Raw genomic sequence first — 9,488 nt, 5'->3', positions numbered from 1 at the left:
TCAGGGCAACCAGTGGTAGATTAGAACTCGATGACAAGCATAGCACTATGTTCACCTACAGCAAGGGTATGTGGAAACTGATTAAGCACATGAAGTTGCTTGAAAAGGTGACACACTTTAAACTTAACACCCATTGCAACTCTGAGATTCCTTCTCTCCTCTTAAGTACCGCACACTTTACTTCATGGAGAAAAGTGCTGGAAACCAGATTGTGCCGTCTAATCTTTGGGCAACGTTCTTCACCGTCCACTATTTCTTCCCTGTGACTGAAGAGAAACAGCGCAGTATACAACAAAGTAGCAGCAATTCACAGCCAACAGCACACACCAGAAGGGCCCCTTGAAGCAACGGTAGATTACGATTCTCCGTCTGGGAAATATCCTCCAAAAGAGGGCAGACGGTGAAACCGGAAATCATTTTTGTGTTCCCCCTCCCCCCGCCCCAAACTGAGAAGCACGTGTTCTCTTACCAAGAAATTAGTGGGGAAAAGAAGCATAGCACTCTTCACCAAATTATTAGTGAATTACTAGTGCAAAGCTAACATTTATCCTTTAGTAACACAGGAGAATTGAGAATTATCGACATATGAGGCCAGAATTTTATTTCTCCCCAAAACACAGCATAATTTACCAGAAAAATTGAAGCCCGAGTCATTTCTATCAACTCAGAACTTCCTTGTGCCCGAGAACTTGACCCTTACTCCACCATAATGCAAGTATGTATTTCATAATGTTAAATCAGTTTCACTGACAGGAACGCTTCCCTTCAATTGAGCTACGCATACCAAACTGGAGAAGAATTAGAGACAGAAAACAGCATCTAATAATGATACGCTTACGATACTTGGGTTTGCAGCAGGCCATTCTTAATTCTCTTTCTTTCAGCGACAACTAAACAAGCTTCTAAGAGCAAGTAAACATGAGTTCTTCTGAAGAGCAGTGCCTCACTTGAAAAACCCAAAGTTTGTCACTAGAAGAAAGACATACGGATATCATTACCGAACAATCTGACAGATTTACTGCCAAGAAAGTCCAGTTGTTATTATGTCCATTCAATATTAAAGTACTGGGAAACAGACAAGGTGTTTTCACGTGCTCCAGGAGACTGAAAGTTTCACGTAGGGCAGATGTCACGCAGGCTCCTCATCTCATCTCCTTTATGCTTTGGGTCACATCACCCATCCTGTCCGGTGCGTTCCTGACAATTGCTTCAGTCCTCCTGAAATTTCTGTCTGAGCGGCCATACCCACTGCTGCATTCGGTGCCATATCCTCTGTGCTCAACTCTTCTACATGCATCAAGAAAATATTATTTACACCATCCTAAGTGAAAACTGTTGTATGTGAACAGTATTTCCCAAGTAGCTTGTGTCATCGTCTACACATAAGAGATCCATTTATAGAAGTTACTACTATTTCTGCGCACTTCCAGTAAAAAGGAAAGCGATAGCTGAACTGCTTCTTGTGAAAAAACAAATAGGCAATTACGCTCAGATGTTCTTTAAAGAACTCTTTTAACCAAATACGTAAGCATTCGAGTCATTCATGCTATTTGAAGGTATTTGAAGAAACACTGTTAAGTCTGAATCACATTGCACTTAAACAACAGGCTGAAATACGTTAAACCTCTGACCTGCAGCAAAACTGCTGTTAACAATGAATTTTTATTTCCTATGTGCACTAGGCAGAAAACCTAAGAGTCTGAGCTGTCAGACAGCTGCTAAGAGTCTCCGTTTACTTTCTCCTTCCGCTTCCACCACCAGCGAGCATGGTGGCCACGCGAATGAAGATGTTCAGCGTGTCCGTGTAAATGCCCATGCACCTAGGAGACAAAAAAGGACAGTTAACCCTGTTGAGCATGAAGAGCATTAATTGTTACTTCATGCCATTATTCTTGACTTTTAAAAACCTCCGTCGAAGGCCTGTCATAAAACTCAGCGACAGCACGTCTTCTGCCCTTGATGAGTGAAAACACCCCCTCAATTCCACTCTACCATCTCTGCCAGAAGCATCCATCGGCAAAAACCCTTAGCGGACATCATACCGCCCTCTCATGGAATTCTTTCTGTAACACCTAGTTTAAGCTATTGAGTTTTTTAAGCTATTGAAACCAATAAGTACTACATGACCACGGAACACTTAGCGTGCTTGATCTCGGCCGATACTGATAGTTATTTGCAGATATCTTCTACAAATCCTCCTAGTAATATTTCACAAACTTTTCTCTTTAACAAAGTTAGCATCACCAGAGGCACGTGACACCACATATTCAAAACCGTTTCCCTCCTTGCAGGTAGATGCTTTCAGTTTCAACTGCGCTGGTCATTTTCATATTACATTACTAAACGTTACGATTCTTCCCATTTAATTTAAAGACTCTCCCCAAAGGTAAACAAAAAGCACAGCTCTTTGGAAGTAAAGCATAGTCATATAATAGCTCATAACGGTCACGCGCGCATTCGGATCAAAATACTTACGCGTTGATGGGGTCATACTTGGTTACTCCATAATACGGAATAGTCTCCGCGCGCTTGATAACGTGCTGCGTGTCATAGAGCAGGAACATGCCAAAGAGTACCAATCCTCCATAAACAGCTATGGAATACAAGCCAGCCCCAAAAGCAGAAGTGGGTGGCAAGAACATGGATCCTGGAAAAGAATACATGATAACATTAAGTAAAGCTACTGCCATGTCTTACAATGGTTATTTCAGGCCAATTTGAACCGGTCAGTTTGCAAATACAAGTCAGCTGCACATTCTAGCAGCTTCAGTTTATAGCCCGCTCTATTTAACAGCAACGAATTGGTACTTTACCAATCGAAGAGGCAAGAACGAAGCCAAAGCCTATTCCAAGCGGTCCTCCCATGTTCAGGAATTTTTCACTTGGAGCGCACATGGCCACAGTCGAAAGCCCTCCGACGATTCCGGCCGTATACCAGGCAGCTCTGATCAGCAAGGGACCGCCCAAGAAAGCCAGAGGAGCCACCACCGCACCCATGACACCTAGCCAAAGTAGCACAGAAACAAAACAAAAGGTCTGGAACAGTCTGGGTAAAAAAAAAAAAGACAACCTAACAAAACTTTATATTTTTGAGTCAGACAATACAGCTTGAATCCACTGACATTAAAGAATACCACGGCACTTGGTTGCCAATTTATCACACTACCTTCTAAACAGGCGCACGATCTTATGTTCAGCGACCTACCTTTTCTGTAGCTTAAGAGAAAACTTGCAGGAGCTCATCTTACAAAGGACTAATCGACACCTTCACAGCTTCAGGAATGCTCAACACAGACAGATTTTGTTTGCTAGAAATCAGTGACACTTTTTGCTAGAACACTGTATGAACCCTCTACCTATTAATGAGAAATCACAATGTTAAATCTAGTCTCTTTTTGGTAGAAACTTGAGCTCTACAGAGAACAGTGTAACTCCAGCCCCTGATGAGTTCGTCTTTTCCAAACCAAGCTTCTGGCACAAGTTCTCAAGACATACAGCCATCATTAATTCAAGTACGTGACATCCATAAGAAACATATCTGTACTCTACCCTACAATTCAGTTGAGAACATACGATTGAGAAGCTGGAGTTTAATACCAAAACTGTGCCCTTCTCATCAGTTTTCATACACTTATCAGGTACAGCTGAAAAACGCTAAGCGTAGTGCTGTGCATAAAAATGAACAAAGCTTTGATATTGTAGTACAAGTAAGAATTTAGTCCTACAGCAGCAGACAACTTAATCAAAACTATAATCACGCACCTGAATGCATCATCCAAGCAAGATGTTTAGCTCCTGGACTGTTTTCATAGGATATGGACCTGACCAACATTCCGGCACCGATCATGGCGGCAAAAGTTGCACCGATTGCCTGTAAGAAGAGCATTACAGAACTCGAGATGGCCTAAGGACAATAGGTCTCTGTTCTCCCACGTGATCTTTTCCAGCCTCCTAGGAGGTAACTTGCTCTTATCACCAAGGAATAACCACTGCACGCTGTGCTATATTTAACCGTTACTATTCCGCTGCACTCAGCACACCAAACGTGCAGCAAGCAAACACGTTCTGTTAGTATCCCACCCGGATGATTTGTCTGACGATATCATTTTGGCCTCAGCAAAAAGGAGAGTTTTTAAAGAGTTATAAAGAACAGCATGCGAAGGAGAACAAATGCATAAAAACCTCCGATACGACGTTTAGAAAGTGACAGAAATAATGTCACTAGCTTCAAGCAGCTATTCACAGCAAGCTATTACCAGGGCACTTATGCTGCTGCAGTTGTCCTTAAATAAGTGAATATTTGCTTAACTTTCACAGCACGCTTTATGTTGTGTACTTTTTATAACAACTGTTAACATTTAGAATCATTGTAGAGACACTCTAAATATAACAGGAGCTTACCAGCCAGGAACCTTTTGTCATAAGACCCATGAGCACAGGAGACCTGCTTACTGCTACAGCTGACAGCGCTGTCAAGCCAATGCTTCCCGCAAAGTACATGTAGGTAGACTGAATTCTGTCTTTCACATACTGGGGCCAAATACTGAAAAATAAGCATTTGGATGTAACTGTGCAATTAACAACACTGGAACGAAGAACGACTATAAGGATGTAAAAGATAAGGATACTATGGGAGCCGTTTAGTTGTTTAGCCATTGCTCTCACACATCGCTCTTACGACAAAGGGGCTGAACTTTTAAATCCTTACCACTATAAAGTTCCATTACATAGCATTTACAGCAAGAACTATAAAGAATGCTACTACGGTTCAATTCTTTGAAGGAAGCACAGGTTACAAAAAGTACAAATGGGAAAGAGAAACAAATGCATGTTAATTACGGAAGACTATAAAACTGTATATGCACAATAAACTGGGTAAAGGAAAAACGGTACAGAAGGTGCCCTTGGCAGTAAGAAGCCCGGTGAGCTGCTCGCAAAATGCTGAGTCACTCTGCCTATGTTTATCTGCTGTAACAAGACACGCCTCTCATTTAGAGAACAAGAGTAACACAAAAAGACGTGAATGAGAGCTGTTGCAGTACGGTTTCATCATGCTACAGATGGGAAGCTTAAAATCCTGCACACAAGTAAGAGCTTTCTGCCCAGAGCTTAAGAAACATAAGCTACACGTATATTGGAAAACAGCACCTAGAGAAATGACAAACAAAAGGAGGAGGACAATTTGCTTCGAGTCTCCTTTGCTTAAAGCAACAAGCAATTTTACTTACACTGCTCTTTCAATAGCTCCGATCTCACTGGACATGCCCATGCCATAGTAACAGAGTGCCCCCAGGCCAACAGCAGCCCCTCCGGCAACAACAAGCCTTCCCAGGCGATCAACTGCACCGAGAGGAAGAAAATAAAAATCATGCACTCACAGAATGCTTTTTCTTGGATAGAGAAAAACATTTCGACACCGGTTTCCAAGCAGAGAAGCGGCCTCCAGACATTCAAGATAAACCATGGGTCAACTTAAAATATTAAACAATGTTTTCAGACTATTTAGTGATTTGAAAGGAACTGTTTCCCTCAACAAAGTTTGAAGTTGAGCGGTAAAAAAAGTCATGCGGTTTTTAAAGCAGAGATACCCCACCTTTAAGAGCAGTTTCTGCAGATGGCTCAAATGCTGCTTCTTTGATTTCCTGGCCAATTTTCCCACGCTTTACACCCGTTCTTACTCTGGTGGCATAGCACTGTTAGATTCAAAGGGAAATATTAGAAGGATTCATTGAAATACAGTAAGACAAGTTCCTTGTTAGGAACTGCACGTACAGATTAGTAACAAACCATTTCAGACAGAAAATAATTAACTTTTAGCGCACTGAAATGCTGCCAGTCGATGGCCACACTCGCAACTGCTAGTTTGTCTCTTATTTTACCAGTGCTTCCTTCCCAAAAATGTCAAAGAATTGAGCTCAGACATAACAGCTGAACACCGTTCTTGAGGAAATTTCATGAAAACCATTATGTAGAAGCATAGAATCAGTGCTGAAGTTTTCAGCTTTTCCTAAAACAAAACAAGGTTAAATGCCAGCAATTCTACTCTATCCCCACAGTATTAAGCAACACCATAAGGATTTTTTACTTCACTTTTCATGTCAATAACATTCCACTTGATTTTGTGCAGAATAATATTCGTGTCCAGTAAACGTGGGACAGCGGTGTTAATTTGTTTTCAAACCTAATCTTGACTTAGAAAACAAACCTTGAATGAAGGCTGATAATCTGAAGGTTGCTATGGCTAACACGATCTACGCAAATACAGCACGCTGCTCTACTGAAGCCTCAGTAATGTAAAAGAGCAGCCAAGTAATGCATACTTAAGTTCAGAAACAACTTGTCACAATCTTCTGGAGTCACCGCTGTTGTGATGGGACATCCCTTATGAAAGGAAAACAAACGCAAAACGACACAAAAATGAACCTGCAATCTTCAGTAAATTAAAACAGTCTTCTATACTTATGGCAAAAACACACTGAACAATCTACTCTCTGTGAAGATTCAGGATAACAACAAATCAGTTTTTGGAAGTGATAGTAAGTCTCCAGACAGTCCTGCTGGAGTTCAGTTTTCACATTAATCTGTGATACAACTCTAAAAATATACTAGGAATAAAGACTTGAAATGTTGAGTTTGTACTTGAGTGCAGTATTTAGGACTCTTGCTGGGAAATGAGACACAGGAACAGATGGGACAAGGAATTCTACACCTCCAGACTTGTGTAACAACGTCTATCCGATGTGAATTACTTTCTTCTCTTTTCCCAAGAGCTTTAATGGAACGCATCACTCCAAGTCTTTTAAAACAAATTCTGGGTTGTAATTACCAGACCTCCTTCAGTCAGTAACAGCAGGTATCTCAAACATGCAGACGGCTCACGAGCATTCAAAACGAGCACTGCAAGCACCACAACTCTCTTAGCAAAACACTCAACCTTTCAAAGTTGACTGTACCTGGTTGGGCTGCCACAGACGGAATGCTTTTATACCAGAGTTCCTCAAAGCCGGGGAAGCCTGAGCGATGGTAGGGCGGAAAGCCTGGCATGGCAGTGTCCTCAGGCACACGAGGCGTGCAGCCAGCATGTTTGCTTCGTAATAGATTTATACACTGCGTTCCTGTAACTGCACAAGAAAGTACGTTTGACTGTTATGTTACATGGTTCTCAGTCAAAAAGGCACGCTTACTTCTTATTCTCAACTACAGCAGAACCTGTAACTGAAATAATAGTAATTCTTCCATAATATGACAAGTCCCGTGCGCATCACAAGCATGGAAATCAATGTTACGTGTGCTTAAACAGTACACAACATTGCAAGAAGAAGAAAAACTCGCTATTTCGAAGCACAGTGACGAAACCGTGCTTTACAATCCAAAACACTCAGAAACCGGAATCTGAAGCGAACTGTTTCCTGTGTCAAACGGCTACACGCGGTTAAAGGCTAAAGGGAACACCGACTCCCCAGCGCGTTCACTTGCAAACAGCAGGAAGGCAGCAGGCCCAAGGGGCGAGGATGGCAACTGCAGCCGGGCGGGGCTGCAGAAGGACCCGAGCGCACATCTCACGGTCAGGTCGCAACGAGAAGGCCTAACCTGAGTCCGCGGTCCCCCCCGCTGCCAGCCCAGCTCTACACCCCACAGCCCAGCTCTACACCCCACAACCCGGCCCTTCTGCACGCAGCCGACAAAGCCTGCCCACCCCACGGCCCGACCCAACCCGGCCCGGCCCATCACGCACCAGCACGGCTCCAGCGCCCCGCTCGACCCCGCAAACGCCCTTCCGCAACGCCCACCCGGAAGCGGAAGTGACGCACCACTGACCCGTACGGCCGCCGAGCCGCGATTGGCTCGCTCCTCTCACGCGGACGGTGCTGCTGAACTCGCTATGGAAGCGAGCGGCGCGTATCGGCCGCCATTTTACCCGCGGGCAGCTCCCGCAGCGCCGCCGTGTGGTTGTCGCTCCCCGCCGCCGCCCCAGGGAGCGGTCAGTTCCAAGCCGAGCCCTACGCTGAACCAAAGTCAATGATACTCTCTAGTCCGGAGCCTTAACACTGCTGGGAGAAGATTTCTTTTGGCAGCCCCGTTTCCCTGCTGCATTTCAGGCTTTCTCTTTCTTTCTGTGCTAGTCCTAGCCTTACATTGAGCTGTAAACCAGGCGCTACTGAGAAATACAGTGTACTTCAGAGGAGAATTCTTCTGGCAGCCTTCAGTTTGCTTTGGCAGACCCTCTCCAGCCTTCACTCCAGCTACTGCTCTGTAGTTTCTTCCAGCCTCAACACTACAGATGGGCATGGTGATTCACAGCCAAGTAAAACAGACTATGAGAGCCTTGAGCCGGGATCAAAGACAAATATAACGAGAGAGGGAGAGAAAAAAAAGCTGTTGAATACAGAATGAAGTACAGAAATAGAACGAGAGTTCCAGATCAACTTTGGAGGATTGCGAGATAAGCCTTTCTATACCTCAGAGCTTCCTCGGTTAAACCACAAGAAAGGAAATACTGTGAACTGCTAGTTCGCAAAGGGAAAGTCAGATAGGAGAGATCAGGTGTGGGAGAGAACGAAGCATGGGAACACGCTATAGAAGTGTGGAAATTCCATGTGTGAGGGCCGGACCTAGTGGGGTTGAAGGTCTGACTGTTACTTACTCTGAAGATTGTTGAATTTCCTTTGGAGTGAATGGAAATTCAGCACTTTGAAGTCTGTAGCCCCAGGGTCTCCTAAAACAGAATAAAGAAAAGCCAGTTTCAGCCCACAGATGTTGTTGTTTATTTAGAGGCTTGTAGTGTTTATTTCAGAGTTTGTAATGCTCTATAATCATTGGGTACTAAATGATTCATTAGGATAATTAATATTTGAACGTATTATTCAGTTATTAATAGTAAAATAGTCATAATTTATGCAGGGAATCAAATTTAGCTCTCACTACAGCATGTAATCATGTAAAAAAATCTCCAGGGAATCTCAAATAAGATCCTCAATCCTGCTCTGTCCCGAATTGTTTCTTTAATAGACAGTTTTGCCAGAAGCAACAGAAATCCACAGTGAACCCACGCTGCAGCAAATGCATCCTCTCTGTTGGTGCCATTGCAACACGCCTTTCTTTCAGACAGGAAAGCAATAGCTTCAGTCACTGTGCAGCCTTGTATTGGTGCAGAGCTTCAAAGCAGCTTGCTGAGCTTTTGCAGTAGTTCGAGCTCACACTGACAAAAACATGGAATAACAACATGACAGCAAAGCTCATTGGTGAACTGGCAGCCAAATACATGCATAAAAATTGCTTTTTAATGCTGATATGCTTTTCTTCATAGCATTGTGTTCAAATGCACTGTGTCCCCAACATCTGGAGCAGAATCCAGTGTTTTTTTTTAGCATCTTCATAAATAACCTGGATGATGGGACAGAGCGTACCCTCAGAAGGTTTGCAGATGACAGAAATCCATTGGTTGTGTTGCCATTGAGAGGCATCTCGACAGGCTGGAGAACTGGGTA

The 9,488-nt window shown here is 43.4% G+C and overlaps 1 protein-coding gene across 2 annotated transcripts; it reads right to left on the bottom strand.

The window, feature by feature from the left end:
• Positions 1-586: 586 nt before the first annotated feature.
• On the bottom strand, positions 587-8,277 carry GHITM (growth hormone inducible transmembrane protein). Of its 2 annotated transcripts, none has more exons than XM_072340046.1 (9): positions 7,819-8,277; positions 6,954-7,121; positions 5,594-5,693; positions 5,229-5,340; positions 4,402-4,543; positions 3,763-3,871; positions 2,814-3,002; positions 2,476-2,647; positions 587-1,820 (listed from the first exon to the last, which is right to left on the bottom strand). In XM_072340046.1, exons 2-9 carry the CDS (start codon positions 7,080-7,082, stop codon positions 1,733-1,735), a joined length of 1,041 nt encoding a protein of 346 aa, XP_072196147.1. In that variant the 5' UTR covers positions 7,083-7,121; positions 7,819-8,277; the 3' UTR covers positions 587-1,732. The 2 variants fall into 2 exon arrangements, with proteins under 2 accessions (XP_072196147.1, XP_072196146.1); XM_072340045.1 differs by lacking the exon at positions 7,819-8,277 and adding an exon at positions 7,736-7,818.
• Between the last annotated feature and the right edge of the window lie 1,211 nt (positions 8,278-9,488).

This window comes from Excalfactoria chinensis, chromosome 6 (genome assembly GCF_039878825.1).
Source record: "Excalfactoria chinensis isolate bCotChi1 chromosome 6, bCotChi1.hap2, whole genome shotgun sequence".
NCBI classification, from domain to species: Eukaryota; Metazoa; Chordata; class Aves; order Galliformes; family Phasianidae; genus Excalfactoria; species Excalfactoria chinensis.
This window is presented reverse-complemented; position numbering and strand designations above follow the sequence as displayed.

Coding starts and splice junctions, on each gene's coding strand:
- GHITM (XM_072340046.1), bottom strand. CDS start 7,082: ATGCTGGCTGCACGCCTCGTGTGCCTGAGGACACTGCCATGCCAGGCT. Junction 5,341..5,593: donor TGCAGAAACTGCTCTTAAAG/GTGGGGTATCTC, acceptor CTCTCGGTGCAG/TTGATCGCCTGGGAAGGCTT. Junction 1,821..2,475: donor AAGTATGACCCCATCAACGC/GTAAGTATTTTG, acceptor TTTGTCTCCTAG/GTGCATGGGCATTTACACGG.